This window comes from Rhincodon typus, chromosome 10, assembly GCF_021869965.1.
Source record: "Rhincodon typus isolate 14 chromosome 10, sRhiTyp1.1, whole genome shotgun sequence".
Taxonomy (NCBI): Eukaryota; Metazoa; Chordata; class Chondrichthyes; order Orectolobiformes; family Rhincodontidae; genus Rhincodon; species Rhincodon typus.
Window position 1 is genome coordinate 28,580,615 of NC_063341.1, and position 18,796 is coordinate 28,599,410.

The window sequence follows — 18,796 nt, forward strand, 5'->3', positions numbered from 1 at the left end:
AACTTTCCTACTCCTCTGATGCTGCTTGGCCTGCTGTGTTCATCCAGCTCTACACCTTGTTATCGCAGATTCTCCAGCATCTGCAGTTCCTACTATCAGGGGAATATATAGAACTGGTTTGATATCTGAGAGTTCATAAAATTTTCTTATAACGTGCCTTTAAAACAATTTTTTCTTATGTTTACTTTAGTTATATACCAGATATTACTGGTTTTGTTTCAGCTGGAGTGACGTTACTTTTCGAACTTTAAAACGGGCTAATATTGGTGAATGGTTTGGAAAGCACTGACCTCGGCTCATCCGTCCGGAAAACATTCCAAATTCACATCACAAAATTTCACTTATTTCCCAGAATACAGCTTTTTGATCACTCTGGGTGAAGTTAAATTGTTTTTTTTTCGCTATGCTGGTGTTTATTCGCAACTTACAATTGCTTTAATAAAAAAGTACCCTTGCAAGATAATTCAAAATGCAGATGACGTAACGTACATACGAGTTGTTCTTATAAGGTATTTCGATTCCGTTATGAGTGACCTCCACACACTTTTATATAAAACGAGTGGGGAGGGAAGGTGTTTTGAATAATAATTTAGAGGAAGCACAACAGCATCAACTGAAAAACTTAAAAGTCGCTGCTTTTGTATGGTTGCATTACGCTGTCAAGGTGATTAGGTTATATTTGCAAATATCGCACGCATATTCATTTGCGACGAAGCAATAAAACAAATGGGTTTCAGCAGCAAGTGCAATTTGTGAGCGCAGTCCGGCCTCTCCTGTTAACTACGATAAAAGACCACTGACTCGACACCACTCCGCTGCTAAAATCCTACAAACGTTGTCAACCGCGTCTGAACAGGAGGAACCAGGCCTCCTTAAAGCCCCGACTAATTTATGAAGAAGGGTCTAGGCCCGAAACGTCAGCTTTCCTGCTTCTCCGATGCTGCTTGGCCTGCTGTGTTCATCCAGCTCTACAACCTTGTTAACCCAAACCCTCGTTTTGTTTCTGGGGACGACCGATCTAGGGAATGGGACGTTAAAGACAGTGACAAGAGCTGGGATACCTGCTGGTATTTCGCTGATGTGCTGCCCGGGCTCAAGGACCTTATCACCCGGGAAGGGGTGAACCTGTTGCTCCGGTTCCCTCGGTCCCGCCTCCCGCAATCAACTGACGTAACCGCTGCGCGTGCCCGTGCCGTTCCCGCGCCCGCGCACGTGCTTTTCACCTTCAAACCACCACCTCACGCTCCCCACTTCGCCCTTGCTCTACGTTCAGGCCAAATGCCTCATGTAAAAGGCAATCTAAATTTGAAAACTCAGATAATTGCAACAACTTGTAAATATCTACCTCCTGCCCAGCATTTGTATTCTGGCAGACGGGCCATTCCTGTAATTTTTAAACACTTGTTTACATTAGCAACAAGGAATTTGAAGTGTGAAATAAACATGCAAGACCATTTCACATGTACCAGCAGCCACAGTTCATGTTGAGTCAATGAATATGCTGTTTATTCTGTTACATATCTTGTACTCACATCAATATTTGTAAAAGGAATAATTAAAATTGAACTTTATAACTAAAGTGTTGATATCAGTGTCAGTAATATTTTGGTTTCAAAGAATAGACAAAGTACATATTGTATAAAATTAATCATCTGAAAAATACAAATTATAAAACAGATTTTGATGCAGTGGCTTGAAGGGCTGGTTCCTAGGACTGATAAATATTTTAAATAGTTTAAAAACTTTAAAATTAAAACTTATCTTTCACAATAATGACTTTTAAAAAAAAAAAAATCAATATAATTGCATATGAAGGACTTCTCGTAAAGGTAACTACAAAGACCTGAGGGTGGAGCTGGCCAGAGGTGATTGGAAGGGAAGCTCCGCAGGGAAGACGATAGAGCAACAATGGCAGGGGCTTCTGGGGATTATTTGGGAGATACAGCAGAAATTCATCCCAAGGAAGAAGAAACGGTCGTGGGGTGGGCGGCGGCGAGGCAACCATCCTGACAAGGGAAGTGAGGGACAGCATAAAAGCAAAAGAAAAAGCATACTGTGGGAAGCCAGAGGTTTAAAAACTGCAGAGGATGACTATAAAAGCAACAGGAAGGAGAAAATGAAATTTGAGGGTAAGCTATCAAGTAGGATAAAATAATGAGAAACAACAGTGGACACTGGATTACCAACAAATATGACTGGAGAAATAGTAATGTGAAACAAAGAAAAGTAATAGGAATTGATTAGATATTTTGCATCAGCGTTCACGGTGCGAGACACGAGTAGCATACCAGAACTTCAAGAGTCAGGGTACAGAGGTGAGTGTAGTGGCCATCTCTAAGGAGAAGGTGCTGGAGAAGCTGAAAGGTCTGAAGATGTATAAATCTCCTGGACCAGATGGACTACACCCTAAAGTTATGAAGGATATTGTGAAGGTATTGCTGGTGATCTTTCAGGAATCACTGGAATCAGGGAGGGCCCAGAGGATTGGAGAATGGCTAATGTAACATGCCTGTTTAAGAAGGGAGGGATGTAGAAGACAGGACATTATAGGCTGGTTAGCCTGACCTCGGTCTTTGTTAAGATTTTACAGTATTATTAAGAATGAGATTGCGGAGTACTTGGAAGTGCATGGGTAAAAGAAGTTAGACAAAGGAGAACCAGTGGATATGATCTATTTGAATTTCCAAAAGATCTTTGACAAAGTGCTGCACAGGAAGCTGCTAAATAAGAGCCCGTGGTGTTAGGGACAAGGTACTGATGTGGATAAAAGACTAACTGACTGGCAGAAAGCAGGATAAAGGAGTCTTTTTCAATATGGCAGTCAGTGATTGGTGGATTCTGCAGGGATCAGTGTTGTGACCACAACCTTTCATGTTATACATTAATGATCTAGATGAAGAAACTGAGGGCATTGTTGGTATATTTGCCAATGATGCAAAGATAGGTGGAGGGACAAGTAGCGTTGAGGATGTGGGGTGGCTGCATAAGGACTTGGGCAAGATAGGAGAGTGAGAAAAGAAGTGGCAGATGGAATACAATGTGGGGAAAGTGTGAGGTTATGCACTTTGGTAAGAAGAATAGAGACTATTTTCTAAATGGGGAAAGCCTTCAGTAATCTGAAGCACAAAGGGTCTTAGGATTCCTGGTTCAGGATTCTCCTAAGGTTAACGTGCAGTTCAGTTCGAAGGATGTCTGGCCTTGGAGGGGATCCAAAGGAGGTTTACAAGAATGATCCAGGTGTGAAGGGCTTGTTTTTGAGGTGCAGTTGAGGACTCTGGGTCTGTATTCCATGGAGTTTAGAAGGAAATGGGGGGTGTATCTCATTAAAACTTACAGAATTCTGAGAGGCCTAGAAACAGTGGATGTGGAGATACTTCCACCGGTCGGAGAGACTAGGACCTGAGGACGCAACCTCAAACTGAAGGGTCAAATTGTTTGAACTAAGATGAGGAGGAATTTCTTCAGCCAGAGGGTGGTGAATCTGTGCAACTCATTGCAGTAGAAGGCTGTAGAGACCAAGTCATTGAGTGTATTTAAGACAGAGATAGATAGGTTCTTGATTAGTAAGGGGATTGAGAGTTATGGGGAAGGCAGGAGAATGGAGTTGAGAAACAGATCATTGATTGAATGGTGGAGCAAAATCAATGGGCCGAATGGCCTAATTTTGCTTCAATGTCTTATGAACTTCTGTGCTTAAGATTTTGTCCATTACCCAGGAGTGAATACGTTACTTCAAAGCCCTATATTTGTGTTTGTAGACCCCTTGTTGAGAAATTGAACTCTATTTATGTAATTTCATTTTTATATTCTTTTTGTGGTCTGGAGGCTAAGTGCTGGGGCAGAATGTGGTGAAAAGTCTGTAGTTTAGAATTTTTTATTCCTTTATTTTATTCCTATGATTTTGCATTTTTCTAACTTATTCCTAATAATCTATGCCTAGGTACCAAGATACCTAAGATGGCACTGCCAAGTGCAGTATATGTGACAATAAAGCTAATTCTAATTCTGTGTAAGGTAGTAAACATTATAATTGATCAGGCTGATACTCAGCATTTGAACTTATTAGTCAAACTCCCAAGGTATTGCACTTGGACAATCAAGGGAAAAAGTATTCTTCAGGAAAAGCAGAGTTTGTGTTTACTTTTACATTTTGCCACTTTAAACTCCAGTGTCTACAGTAACAATTAAACTATCCAATCTAAATTTGCAATACTGTATTTACAGTCTCGAGTGATTTTTGGTAGCATCCTAAATTATGAAGAAATTTGTTAGGATATTTTTAATTTGTGCTACAAATATGCATTTGTTTTCCCTCTGACTCTCAGATGACCGAAACAGTCCTGTAAAACATTGGAATCCTGTGACTTACCCAGAACTGTCAATATGAAAAATATCTTTATCAAGGTCGCCTGTAAGATGCACCGACTGTTGCCAAATATTGACAAATGGGCACTGGTCCCAAACACAGGTTTACACCTGAGTAGCTTAAAAACCTTTTAGTGTTGGAAAGCTTCCTCTACACTTTCAAGTCTTTCCCTTTTTCAGATTTTTATTTCATTTCAGATAAATGTGCCTTTGAACTTCCATCCTTTAAAGTTCCAAATGAACTATCCTAAGTGATCTCATTGTTTTTCCTTTCCCTGCCGTTTGAAGTTAAGACTTATTGCACTATTTACGTACAGTCGTTCAAGGAATTCAAACAACTGATTACACCGTGCTCACTTCGTTCTACCGTCTAGAGGTGTCTACATCTCCACGTTGCATGAATCAACGACTATAAATGATTTATCCTCTCTTCTCTTAAACCTTGATAGATGGGCCTGAGCATATTCTCAGGGGTTTTCTCAATGAGGAAGAAAGGGAGATGAACAGAAAATGAGTGCGATGTCGAGGAAGCCTCATTCTGAAGAAGGGTCACCGGACCGCTTAACTCCACTTTCTCTCTCCACAGATGCTGCCAGACCTGCGGAGATTCTCCAGCAGCTTTTGTATCAGATTTCCAGCATCCGCAGTTCTTTGTTTTAAGGAGCCATCGTTGTTGGGGTTTTGCTACTAAACTCTCTCCCTGTGAGAACAACTGGCTGTTAACAGCAACGTCTCAAGCTTCTACTCCTGCGCACTCGCCTCACACTGCGCATGCGGGCGGGGTGTAACCTGTGTTTCCGGGTCAGCCGGATATGCGGGGTCACTTTGGAGATTGTTGTCCGGGTTCCCAGTGGATTCGGCCGCTCCGCTTTTTCAGGATATGGGCGCAGAGAGCAGTGCGGCCCGGAGCTGCCGGCTCGAAGAGCCGCCGGTCACTCTGCCCGCCGGTCTCAGCGTCTATCGGGCGGTTCTGGAGGAAGAGCAGCCGGTGTCCGTGTTCATCTATCAGCGGGGCAACGAGGAGGCCGTCAACAAGGCAGCCAAGGTAGAGTGGCCCTAGGCGGCTGCTACCGCCCTGAGGGTGGGATGTGTGAGTAAGGATGTTTCTGTCCCAGCCCCAGCCCCAGCCCCAGCCCCTACCCTTACCCCAGACTTTGGGGGTGATTCCGCCCCGACCGTGGGAGGTTGGGCGGTAAGTGGTTCGATGCTGCCCCTCCACCTGTCCTGAGAGTTTTTTTTGGAGGGGGGTGGGGTGTCTTGCCCCTTGTGGAGTGAGAAAGCCTCTACACTTGAAGTCAGATGTACAGCATGGCAATAGACTCTTTGGTCCAATTCATCCATGCCAACCAAATATCTTAAATTGATATAGTCCCATTTGCCAGCATTTGGCCCATTTCCCTCTAAACCCTTCATGTTCATATACCCATGCAGATGTCTTTCAAATGTTATAATTGTACCAGCCTAAACCATTCTAATCATACCTAAACCATTCTAACGATACCTAATCCTTCCCTTGTGATTGCTCGGTCTTTTGCTGAGATATTTGCATCATCAGTAGCCACAGGTGACGTGCTGGAAGAAGCACAGGTTAGCTAACGTGATGCCATTATTTAAGAAAGGTGGTAAGGAAAAGCCAGGGAAATATAGACCGGTGAGCCTGACATCAGTGATGGGCAAGTCTTTGGAGGTGATTCTGAGGGACAAAATTTACATGGATGTGGAAAGGTAAGGACTGACTAGGTATAGTAAACATGGCTCTGTTCATGGGAAATCGTGTCTAACTAACTTGATCAAATTTTTGGAGAAGTGACAAAGAGGATTGATGGCAGAATGGTGGATGTGGTCTGTGTGGACTTCAGTAAGGCCTTCGACAAGGTTCTGCATGGTAGACTGAGCAATAAGGTTAGATCACATGGAATACAGGGAGAACTAGCCATTTGGATACAGAACTGACTTGAAGGTAGGAGACAGAGTGTGGTGGTGCTTTTTGGACTGGAGGCTCGTGACCAGCAGTGTGCTGCAAGGACTGATGGTGGGTCCACTGGTTTTTGTCACTTACATAAATGATTTGGATGTGCAGATAGGAGATATGGTTAGTAAGTTTGCAAATGAGTACAGCGAAGAAGGTTGCCCCAAAGTACAATGGGAACTTAATCAGATGGGCTGAGGAGTGGCAGATGGAGTTTAATTTAGGTAAATGGGAGGTGCTGCATTTTGGTACGGCAAATCAGGGCAGGACTTATAAGGTCCTGGAGAGTGTTGCTGAACAAAGAGACCTTGAAGTGCTGTTTCATAGTTCCTTGAAAGAGTTGGGAGGTGTTGTCGTGGCTATACAGGACCTTGGTTAGGCCACTTTTGGAATACTGCATTCAGTTCTAGTCTCCTCGCTACAGGAAGGATGCTGTTAAACTTGAAAGGGTTCAAAAAAAATTTACAAGGATGTTGCCAGGGTTGGAGTGTTTGAGCAATAGGGAGAGGCTGAATAGGCTGGTGCTATTTTCTCTAGAATGTCAAAGGCTGAGGGGTGACCTTTTATAGAGGTTTATAAAATCATGAGGGGCATGGATAGGGTGAATAGCCAAGGTCTTTTTCCCAGGGTAGGGGATTCCAAAACTAGAGGGCATAGGTTTAAGGTGAGAAGGGAAAGATTTAAAAGGGACCTAAGGGGGAACTTTTTCACCTAGAGGGTGGTGCACGTATAGAATAAACTACCAGAGGGAGTGATTTAGGCTGGTACAATTATAACATTTGAAAGACATCTGCATGGGTATATGAACATGAAGGGTTTAGAGGGAAACAGGCCAAATGCTGGCAAATGGGACTATATCAATTTAAGATATTTGGTTGGCATGGATGAGTTGGACTAAGGGGTCTATTGCCATGCTGTACACCTCTGACTTCAAGTGTAGAGGCTTTCTCACATTACTCCTCCACCTGACATGATAAGAAGTGAATGGGGATGAGGGAGCTCCCAATTTGTGATGGATGCTTTATGACATGGTAGTTGGAAATATTATTGCACCCATCAAGCAAAGGTTGCTCCTCTAAGTGATACGCTTTCTTGGGGATTGATGCCAGCTGCTTCACGGCTGCATTGAGTTGGAGTTCCCTTCCTCCATGTAAGCTAAGGAAGGAAATTGTGGATTAGAAAATCAATGTGGAAGGGACCTTGATTAACCAGGAATCAATATTGTCTTAATGAAACTGTGTGGGTTACTATCTGTAATTTGTCAACTTTTGGACCCCCTTGAAACTGAGCTCGACTGTAACTGATAGATGGAAGGCAATAAGGGCATTATCTCTTTTTTAACTAAGTTCTTTCATCCCCAAATTTGTAGGTGGGGGCATGTCAGGTTGCATTTTTGACGTAAATGTGATTGAAAGCAAAGATTGTGTGCAGTGTAGTGTCCAGGTTAGCCTTGTTTAAACTGTAAAATAGCTCAGCAAGGATAGGTTGGTATGAACAATCATGGCAACAAGATTTAAATTTATTCGCTAGATATCAGTCTTTATCTATAAAAAAAAAAGGGCAAGTTTGTATTTCAGATGCTTAACTGATTTGTTTTCTTCCAACATTCTCTGCTTTTATTTCATTGTACAAAATTAAATCAGGAGATTTTTGTATCTGCCTGCATCAAAGAATGAGTGAGCATGCATAGTCACAGCTCTAAAACATCTTAGCATTTTACAGCAGAATGAAATATTTTATTACAGAAGTGACTGCACTCAAAGAAAACATGACAATTAATTTGCAAACAGCAAGGCCCCAGAAACAATGTGGCAACGATGAGGTGATCTATTTTAGTGTTCTTTCTTTTTAGGGATAAATACTGTCCTTGGCACTTTGGAGAATTCCCAATTGAACAACCACCTGCCCTATTGTCAACATGTAACTGAAAAGGAATATTAAAAACTGAAGTAAAAAGAATAGATTCTGGAACGATACAAGCTTTCAGTATTTGCAAGCATGTTAACATTTTGAGTTGGAGAGAAGTCTTTAATAAAAGTTAATTGTGCCAAAATGTATTAACCTGTGCTGAGAAACAACTTTAAAACTGGTTTAATGCAAATTTGTGGTAAAGATCAAGAAAATTTAGGATTTATGCTCATTGTTATGCCAGGTCAAAATGTCTTTAGTCCTTTCCCAGAAACCAAATAGCCTCTACCTTGATGTCAGAACATGAGCGTGAGCATCCTACAATTATAATAATATAGACACATTGCAGATTCTGGAGATCCAAGATAAAAGCAGAAGTGCTGGAGAAACTCAGCAGGTCTGGTAGTATCTGTGGACAGAAAAATAATTAACATTTTGAGTCCGTAATGACACTTGTTTAGAATTGTTATCCTGAAAATATGCTAATTCTGAACAACTTAAAAGTTGATTGCCCACAGTAAATTTTTTGATGTTTCCTAGGGATTCTTAAGCAATTTAAAACAAAACATTCTTATTAATCTGAAGTAAAATAATACAAAGTATCTTGGTCTTATGTAACAATAAGTTTCCAACTCACACTTGTCCCTGAAGTGATAGGCCTTTCATTCATATCCATTGTCCCTATTGAATATTTTAATCTTGGATTTTCCATTACAATGAAATGTTATGTAGAATCTTGGTGTTTCCAGTGGCGGTGATGAAAGAAAAGTGAGAACCAGTTTTCCCAGATCAACATTGTAATGGATAAATATTGAGAAGTGTCAAGAGTCATTAGTGCCAGTTTTTACTTGACTGTTTTCACCAAAATGGTGATATCCTTAATTCCCAAGAATGGGGGCAAAAAGAAACATAAAAACACAGTGTTTTTGATATTTATCTTTGCGACCAAGACTTGGCTGCCTTACTGTTGACGGCTCTATTTAAGCTGTAAAGTTAAGATGCCTGACTTAAAAGTTTACATAGACCAATACTACAGGCATTCAAACTATATTTGCTTTAGCTGCTGAGAGTCAGTCCTCACTGGATAAAGATCAGCAATTCGGAGTTTAATTCCGATGACGAGTCTGGAAGGTTTCAATACATACAAGGGAAAGCATCTTTTGTTTTTGCAGTGAAAACAGGTTTGACTAGAAAATGGAAGAGATTTTTATGGAGTCGTCAGAAGTATAATGTCTGGTTCAATGGCTACCTATTAGCACAGATCATAGAAACAACCATGCAAAATAAAAATGCTATGGATGCTAGAATGCTGAAATAAAAATTCAATGCTGGAAATACTCAGGTCTGGCAGCATCCGCAAAGAAGCAGTTAACATTTCAATTTGACCTTTCAATGGAACAATGTTGATTAGCTTTGTCATGGCCAGTTGTTTGCACACAATTTTAGTTACTGCAGTTTTGGTTTAGCCTTGATGCAGTGACTGTTGTTATGGAGGTGTTGAATTTAGATAAATGGTGTCAGAGACTTGGAGGAAGTATCTAGTGTTTTCTTTCATGTGTGGAGGAAGTTTTTTAAAGTTAACAAAGAATTGCCTGTCCCATTTCTTTCAATAGCAAACAAATAAATTCACATTCAGAAACCTGTGAATTCTGTCTGTCTGGAGGATACAGCACTTAAGTGCTCTGAGAAAGGATATCTGTTGTAGTTGTTTTGAGAGTTAAAGATGTAAATATCATCACCTGTCTATTTCAGCATTTGAAAACTTTACGCCATCCATGCCTGTTGAGGTTCTTATCAAGCACAGTTGAAGTTGATGGAATCCACTTGGTTACTGAACGTGTGCAACCTCTGCATATGATCCTTGAAGATCTTTCAGCAGACGAGATCTGTGCAGGAATCTTTGACATCCTCCAAGCACTGATCTTCCTGCATGACCGAGTAAGTACAAGGTTTGGAGGCAAGCAGTTGTTGAATTTAGCTGAGAAAATATATCATTGTCTTGTTTGTGTGAAAGCTGTATTCAAATTTTGTGAGATAACAAGGTGTAGAGCTGGATGAACACAGCAGGCCAAGCAGCATCAGAGGAGCAGCAAGGCTGACGTTTCGGCCTAGACCCTCCTTAATTTGTGTTTGGGAGATAAGTAACACTTCTAAAACTGCCCCTTTCTATATCCAATGAGAAGATTGAGTCTTCTCCTTGAACTGCTACAAACTTTGTGATGATCCTTGCCATCATTTTGACCCAGCAATAGGGGGAGGAATGATGACAGTGATTCAAGTCCTGATGCTATATAACTTTGAGAAAAAACTTGAAAGTGATGGGTATTCCTATTACATTATTGCTATTTTCTTTCTGACTTGTGGATGTTGTCAAGGAAATATGTGATGTTAGAAATGAAACTCCAGTGCATCTTTGGAATTATACTGCAAGACACTTGCTGATAATTGAAAAGGTGGTGTTGAGCCTAATGGCAACCCACCAATCAAACAGTTCTGCAAAGATTTTTGTGTTGCAGCTGCCTCCAAACAGGCGCATGGTGAGTATGTCATTATGTTAACAACTTAAGCTTTGTGGATGATTTAAGATTTAAGCAGGACAGTTGATGATTCATTTGTAGCTGACTATTTCTTCTACTCTTTGTAGCCACAGTGTTGACATGGCTGGTTCTGTTAACTTCTGGTTAATGATTTCCCAAAATCTTGATGTAGGTCTCAGCCATGATAGTCTTGTTGAATGTCAGAGGAGTAACTACACTTTCTCATGTTTGAAATGGATGTCACTGTTGTTTGTGATGCAATTGTTATTTGTCACTTGTCAGCCTAATCTGTAAACCACCATGGGCCCCCTTCAGTATTGGAGTGTTGTGGAGGTGGCTGAAGGCTGTAGAGTAGACACGAACAAAATACTATCCAGACCTTTTGCTGCTTCACCATAAGGATCTTCCCTTAAGGAATGGTTTGAGTTAAATCCTGGGATTGTAAGATTTGTCCATAACCGCAAGGCTCACCTTGTATATGAGGTATAACTTCACCTGCGGGACAGTCTTTTTCCTTACTAATGTTTTGATAGATTCCACGGTGCCACAGTTGGTTTAATGTGGGTAGCCTTGATGTCAAAGGGAGTACTAATCTGTTCACTGGGTGATATTTGGATTGTTGACACATCCTACATCTTGTTTTAGGGCAGCTTGGCTTGACATTCAATTCAACCCTATACCTAGAAATTATTTTTCCAGTGTTTGTGGCTCAGACTTTTCTTCACAAATCCTTCGTTTTCACTGCAGATGAATTGCAACTACTGTTATTGTTACATTAATTTCATAAAATTAAACCCTTTTGTCACTACCTACGTGATACAGATATTTCTAGACCTTTGTTACTATGTTAAGATATTTCCTCTACAACCCATTCAGAAATGGAGCAAGTAGGACTTGAACCTGGGCTTCTTGGTCCAGGGATAGAGATGCTACACTGTGCCACAAAAGGGCCCTCAGTCTATGTTAATTTTTTCTTAATTTAACCTATCTCTAATCAACCTGTTTAGAGATGTTATTACACACCTCTGGAGCAAGTGGCACTTGAACCCAGGTCTCCCACTCCAGGAGTGGGGACACTACCAATGCACCACAAAGGACCCTCAGTCTATTATTCAGAGATGTTATTAAACCCATTTGAAGCAGAAGGGACTTGTCTGCCGGTTGAGGGGTATTTACAGTACACTTGTATCACAGCCACAAGAGCCCCCTCCTCAATCTGTTAAAAAGCTGGTGTCAATTGGTTTAGCTGGTTGCGATTTCCCAGAGTGGAAATTGCCAAGATTTCTGCTCATGATCATTTCTCTAGTGCCTACTGTAGTAAAATATTTGTGTATACTTGCTTTAAATTGGTGTCAAGCTCATGGATGGTGCTGAATAGCTTTCTAAATCGCAACCTCTAAGTTCATACATGCGAAAAAGACATTTTGAGTTAGGTAGTAAAGGAGGGAAAATCGCGAATGGCTGGGAACTTCCACTAAATAGATCATGTACATATTTATCTTCCTGTGGCTACGGCAGTAAGTTAATATTTTAATGTTACAGGCAGATGATTCCTTTTTCTTCAATTAAATAATCAGTTGAAACCATTAGCAAAGACTTCACTGTTAGAACCTTAAACTAAAATAAAGTAAAATATGAAATCTTTCATATTGAACATTAGTTTTTCTCATATGATTGAATGCAAGTAATCTCCAGTCTACAATAGCATTCCTCTGACTGTGACTGGTCTCTTCTGAATCCTGTTATTGGAAGATAAAAGTTTGATAATATTGTTGGTACTGACATGTTTTCCAGATTACCATTTGCCTGGCATAGGGGAGGAAATGTGAAGAGCATAGAACACTGAAGATCAGATTGATGGATGCATTAGAATTATTTGCATTATTTATTTCATGGAATATCTGTTTACTGAATGAAGTGATTCTGCAAGCATAGAATCACACTAAAGACAATTTTATTTTTGAATCATAATTAAAATATTATGACATACAATATTACGATGCAATATTATTCCATTGTATCACAGGGAAAGCTGAGCCACAATAACGTATGCATTTCATCTGTGTTTGTGAGTGAAGATGGTCACTGGAAGCTGGGAGGTATGGAGTCCATGTGTCAGTTCTCTCAAGCAACAGCTGAGGTGAGAACGTGTTATTTCAGTTCTTTTTGTAAAAGTCCATTTGGTCAATGTTACCTTCTTATATCGCAGAATAAAATTTGAATTGTACGGTTCTTGAAAGTTATTTTAAAATGTTTTTATTTAATGTTTTATATGTTGTTTCTTTTTGCAGTTCTTGTCCAGCATCAACTCGTTGAGAGATTTGAGTAGTGTTGCTCCTGAGGAGCAGGTGTGTCCATAATTATAAAATACTAACAATGCTTTAATTCTTGATGAAAATCAATCTTAGATTTTTTTTAACAGGATGGGGAACTGCTGTTCGATATATTATATCGCTCTGGCTAACAATTATGATTTTAGATGTGTCTTTTTGTATTGCAAACACCTTCATAATTGAACAGTTCTAACATGCAGAATTTGCAAGAGTAAAGAACAGTTGGGTGTTAGCAGTACGCTCAGTGAAGTTTATTTTATTCACATACCACTGAAAAGACAATTGGCAGAAGAGAAATGAAAATCTTCCCACATTCCATCTGTTTCTCCCTCATTCCTGCTCTTGCCTGAAGGCTTTGCTGAACAGTGACAGGAGCTCACTGCCTCTCCAGTGCTTCTCCAAAGACATCTGTAACTAATGGCCCTATATCTGGATTACACTGACTTGAACTGTAGTGGACACAGGGTTAATTGGAATATCAAAAAGGAATTGGACAGTTATTTGAAGAGGAAGAATTTGCAGAGGAGTTGCACTGGGTGGATTGCTCATTCTGTTGTAACCATTATAAGAGTCTGTTAGCTGATAATTTGACTGAAGATCACAATAGTCACAGTTTTGCTTTGTTCAGATAGGCAAAAGACCCCTTCCTTGCTCTTTACCCAACCAATCCTTCCTGATCCTGTTGATGTTAAGGCCAGATGTATATTGCTTATTATCTCAGTTGAGAACAGTTTATTTGGCAGAATTAAGATATTCGCCCTGAGATCTTCCTAATTTGATCAATATAACACAGAGCATTGCACTGCCTTGCTAATAAGTAAAGGCCCCAGTATTGATCTGCAAGGCATAGCACTCCCAAAGAGTTCTTGGGAAGACAGAAGAAAAATGAAACTTTAGTTTCAAGGGAAGATATAGGAAAAAGGTTGATTCATGAAGTTGAGACCAACACTGAACTAAGATACACAATTGCTGTCAAAAAAATGAGGATAAATAAGCCCCTAGGTTGGACTGTGGGCAAGCGATAATATAACACACAAATCTGTGTAATGAGGTTCATTTTCTTTTGATTAGTGTTAGAAGATTGCTCTAACAATCTCAAATCTGGAGTTGTTGGAAATATGAAACATACAGATAATTCTGAAATTGGTGTGGAATCAGGCAGAGCCTATGGAGAGAGAAAGCAGTTAGCACGCTTGGACGAAGAGCTGTATGGATCTTGCAACTGGTTTTGGGATTGCAGGCTTTGTTAAAGATTTATTAGTTTTTTTTAAAAATCCATTTCATAGTCATTATAGTTTACTAAAAAAGATTTTTTTCCAATTTGTTTTATCAACATTCACAAAAGCCTCAAAAAAAAACAAAATGATTTTTTTAATCAAATGGACCTTTCTGTAAAAAGTCCACAGTGAATGGCTGCGGTTTTTATTTATTCTTAATTCAGAAATTTTAGAACGTCTGCATGTGTTTTAGAGGGTTTGTTTTTGACATTTCAAAGGTTTTATTTGAAAAAACTGAAGTTTTCTTAAAATAAGGAATTGTTTTCGTTCCGGAGAATCCTGCACGTGGTTAGCTCTGGAGAAGATTTTTTTTCTTCGAGGAATTTATTGAAGAGGAATGATTTTTATTCGGTTAATCAGTTAAGTGGGTTGGTTTTATTTAATTTCTTATGTTTGATATATATATTTTTAATTTTTTCCCATTTTAACATTACCTACAGAAAATAATGAAAAGTAGTTTATTTTATATATAAGGTGTTATTAATACTTTTTTTTTGGGTTAATGTTATTAAAACCACTTATAAGGTACAGAGTGAAATGGCTAGTAGATTTTAAAAAGTTATTACCCAGCAGAATCAGTCAAATAAATGGGTGACTGTAAGGAAAGGTAAGAAGGTAGTTCAAAAGTCTCCAGTGGCTATTTCTCTATCAAATAGATATTCAGTTTTTGGAACAGTTGAAGGGGATAGTCTCTGAGGAAAATGGAAGGGCCAGTCAGTTATTGGACACTTGGAACGATTCTTATGTCAGGCAGTGTTTGACAAGATTTAATATAACTTTTGTTATAGGGGACTCTCCTGTCATGGGCATAGACAAGCGGTTCTGTGGCAGTGAGCGTAAATTTAAGATGGTTTGTTGCTTTCCTGGTGCTAGGATTAAGGACATTTCTAAATGTTTCAAGCGTATTGATACAAGTGAGATTGAGAAGCCAGAAATTATTGTATATAATGGTAGGAATGACATTTTTAGGGAAAGGATTAAAGCAGTACAGAGTGAATTTAAGAGGTTAGGTAGAAGATTAAAACAAAACCTTTAAAAGTAGTAATTTCTGGTTTACTCCCAATGTCAAACTCAAACAAGGGAAGGAACAAAAGGTTAAAAGAGATAAATCGCTAGCTGAAGAGCTAGTGTATTGTTCAGGGATTCGGGTTTTTTTTAAATTTTTTTGGACAATTGAAATGTCTTTTGGGATAGAAAAGACCTGTTCAAATAGGATGGATCTAACCTAAACTGGAAAAGGACCAACATCTTAGCAGGGAGATTTGCTCATTCTATTAAGGGAGACTGATAGAGAAGGCGAGTGGAGGAATTATAAATAGCAATGTAAATGGAAGAATTGATGGGGTAGGTTCTGAATGTGAGGAAAGCACGTCAATTAGAAAAGAAAGACGAGAGTCAAAGTATGTAGTAATTCTGAACAACAGAATTGCATTTACTTCAATGCAAAGGGTCTTTAAACATAAGGCTGACGAACTCCGGGCATGTTTAAGAACATGAGATTAGGACATAGTAGCTATTACAGAAATTTGGCTGAGATGGACAAGACTGGTGGCTCAATTTTAGATGCTACAGGAAGGATAGAAAAGGAGGAGGGTGGCATTTCTGAGTAAGGAATACTTTATCGCTGTAACTAGGGAAGATATTTCTGAAAAATCATCCAGTGAAAATATGTGGGTAGAAATTACAAATAAGAAAAGAAAGATCACTTTGATGGGATTGTTTTATAGGGCCCCCCCTCCAAAAGTAAGAGAAATTGAGAAACAAATATTCAGGAGATCTCCGATTTTATATGTAAGCATAATAAGGTTGTAATAATGGGGGGTTTTAACTCTCCATGCATTCACTGGGACTACCCTAATCTTAAAGGTTTGGATGGTGAAGAATTTGTCAAATGTGTTCAAGAAAGTTTTCTTGATCAATATGTGGATGCTACAAGAAAATGAGCAACATTAGACTTTCTTTTGTGCAACAAGGCAGGGCAGGTGACTGAAGTAAAAGTTGGGGAACACTTTGGGTCTAGCGGCTATAATTCTATTAGTTTCAAAATGATTATGGAAAAGGATAAGCCTTCCATAAAAGTTGGTGTTTAATTGAAGTAAAGCATATTATGATGGTATGAGACAAGAACTTTGAAAAGTTGATTGGAGTGGCGTGTTCATAGGTAAAAGAACATCTGACAAGTGGGAGGCATTCAAAAGTGTGATGACAAGAGTTCAGAGGCAGACTGTTCCTGTTAGTGAAGAGTAAGGAACAATGGATGAAAAAAGGCATAGAGGTCCTAGTTAAGAATAAAAGAGAATTTTTAAAGATATAGACAACTTAGTTCAATTGAATCTCTTTTAATCCATGTAAAGAGTTTAGGGGCATTCTTAAGAGAGAAATCAGGAAGGCAAAGAGGGTATAATGACATAGCATTGGCAGATAAGGTTAAGGATAATCCAAAGAGATTCTACAAATTCATTAAAGAGCAAGAGGGTAACTGGAGGGAGGGTTGGGCCTCTTAAAGATCAAGGAGGTTGTCTCTGTGTTGAACCCCTGGAGATGGGAGAGATACTGTGGAGAAAGAAATGGCGTCTAGAGAATGCAGAGAAATAAACTGATGTTTTAAAAACAGTTCACATTACAGGAGAAGCAGCTCTGGAGGTCTTAGAGTATAAAGGTGGATAAATCTCTGGGACTTGATCTAGCATATCCCAGAACGTTGTGGGAAGTAAGGGAGGAAATTATGAGACCCCTTGCAAAAATATTTCCATCCTCTGTAACTACGCGTGAGGTGCCTGATAACTGGAGTTTGGTTAACGTTATACCTTTAAGAAAGGTTGTAAGGAGAAACTGGGGAACTTACAGACCTGTGAATCTGACTCATTCTGGGTAAATTGGTGGAGGTGATTATAAAAGATAGGTTTTATGGACATTTACATAGAACATAGAACAGTACAGCACAGTACAGGCCCTTCGGCCCACGATGTTGTGCCGACCTATTATCCTACTAAGATCAATCTACCCTGCGTTTTGCTATACTCCATGTGCCTATCCAAGAGTCGCTTAAAAGTTTCTGAAGTATCTGACTCCACTACCACTGCCGGCAGCGCATTCCACATGCCCACCACTCTCTGTGTAAAGAACCTACCTCTGACATCTCCCCTATACCTTCCTCCAGTCACCTTAAAATTATGCCCTCTTGTAATAGTCATTTCCGCCCTGGGAAAAAGTCTCTGACTATCCACTGTATCTATGTCTCTCATCTTGTATCCATCTATCAAGTCAGCTCTCGTCCTTCTTCGCTCCAATGAAAAAAGCCCTAGCTCCCTCAACCTTTCCTCATAAGACCTGCCCTCCAGTCCAGGCAGCATCCTGGTAAATCTCCTCTGCACCCTCTAAAGCTTCCACATTTAGAGAGGCAAAAATTGATTAGGGATAGTCAGCATTGTTTTGTGCAAGGAAAATCATGTGTCACAAACTTGATTCAGTTTTTTTTGAGGAAGTTACCAAAAAGGTTAATGGCAGAGCAATAGATGTTGTTTACTTGGATTTTAGCAGAGCTTTTGACAAGATTCTGCATGGTAGACTAATTAGTAAAGTTAGGTCACATGGAATTCAGAGTGAGCTTGCCAATTGGATACATAATTGGCTTAATGGCAGGAGACAGTAGTAATGGTGGAGGATTGCTTTTCGGACTGGAGGCCTGTGACCAGTGGTATTCCACAGGGATAGGTTCTGGGTCCTCTTTTATCATTTATCATTTATATAAATGGTTTAGATGAAAATATATAAGGCATGGTTAGTAAGTTTGCGGATCTTACAAATTGATGGCATTGCAGACAGTGAAGAAGGTTTTCTAAGATGACCAAAGGATGTTGATCAAATGGATCAATGGACTGAAAAATGGCAGATGGAGTTCAATCTGGATAAATGAGGCATTGCATTTTAGTACAACAAACAAGGTTAGGGCTTATACAATTAATGGTAGGACCTTGGGTAGTGCTGTAGAACAGGGACCTAGAGGTGCAAGTATATAATTCTTTAAAATTTATATCACATATAGTCAGGATTGTTAAAAAGGCATTTGGCATGCTTGCCTTCATTGCTTAGTCCTTTGAGTATAGGAATTGGGACGTTATGCTGAGGTTGTACAGGACATTGGTGAGGCCTCTTCTGAAATACTGTGTCCAGTTCTGGTCGCCCAATTATAGGAAGTATATTATTAAGCTGGAGAGGATTCAGAAGAGATTTAGCAGGATGTTGCTGGGTATGGAAGATTTGAGTTCTAAGGAAAGGCTAGATAGATAAACTGGCACTTTCTTCACTGGAGTGTAGATAACCTTTCAAACTCCCAAAAGCAGTTTATAAAAATAACAAGCAGTATAGATAAGATTTCCGAAGATGGGGATTTTCAAGACTAGGGAG

The 18,796-nt window shown here is 39.6% G+C and overlaps 2 protein-coding genes across 9 annotated transcripts in view; one reads left to right on the plus strand and one right to left on the minus strand.

The window, feature by feature from the left end:
- LOC109914373 (5'-AMP-activated protein kinase subunit beta-2-like) overlaps window positions 1-1,170 on the minus strand; it is a 41,071-nt gene extending 39,901 nt beyond the window's left edge. For all 4 annotated transcript variants that reach the window (XM_020513965.2, XM_020513980.2, XM_048602475.1 and 1 more), the window contains exon 1: window positions 1,062-1,170. The gene's annotated coding sequence lies outside the window, so the exon portion shown is untranslated. The remainder of the gene's footprint in view (window positions 1-1,061) is intronic.
- The window catches only part of scyl3 (SCY1-like, kinase-like 3), a 40,968-nt gene that overhangs the window by 608 nt on the left and 21,564 nt on the right, over window positions 1-18,796 (plus strand). For 2 of the 5 annotated variants that reach the window (XM_048602469.1, XM_048602470.1), the window contains exons 1-4: window positions 5,198-5,410; window positions 9,995-10,180; window positions 12,806-12,919; window positions 13,071-13,127. In XM_048602469.1, coding sequence (XP_048458426.1) covers window positions 5,246-5,410; window positions 9,995-10,180; window positions 12,806-12,919; window positions 13,071-13,127 — 522 coding nt within the window. In that variant the 5' untranslated portion in view covers window positions 5,198-5,245. Of the gene's footprint in view, window positions 1-5,197; window positions 5,411-9,994; window positions 10,181-12,805; window positions 12,920-13,070; window positions 13,128-18,796 lie in introns of those variants that run through there. The other 3 variants (XM_048602471.1, XM_048602473.1, XM_048602472.1) reach the window with 2 other exon arrangements.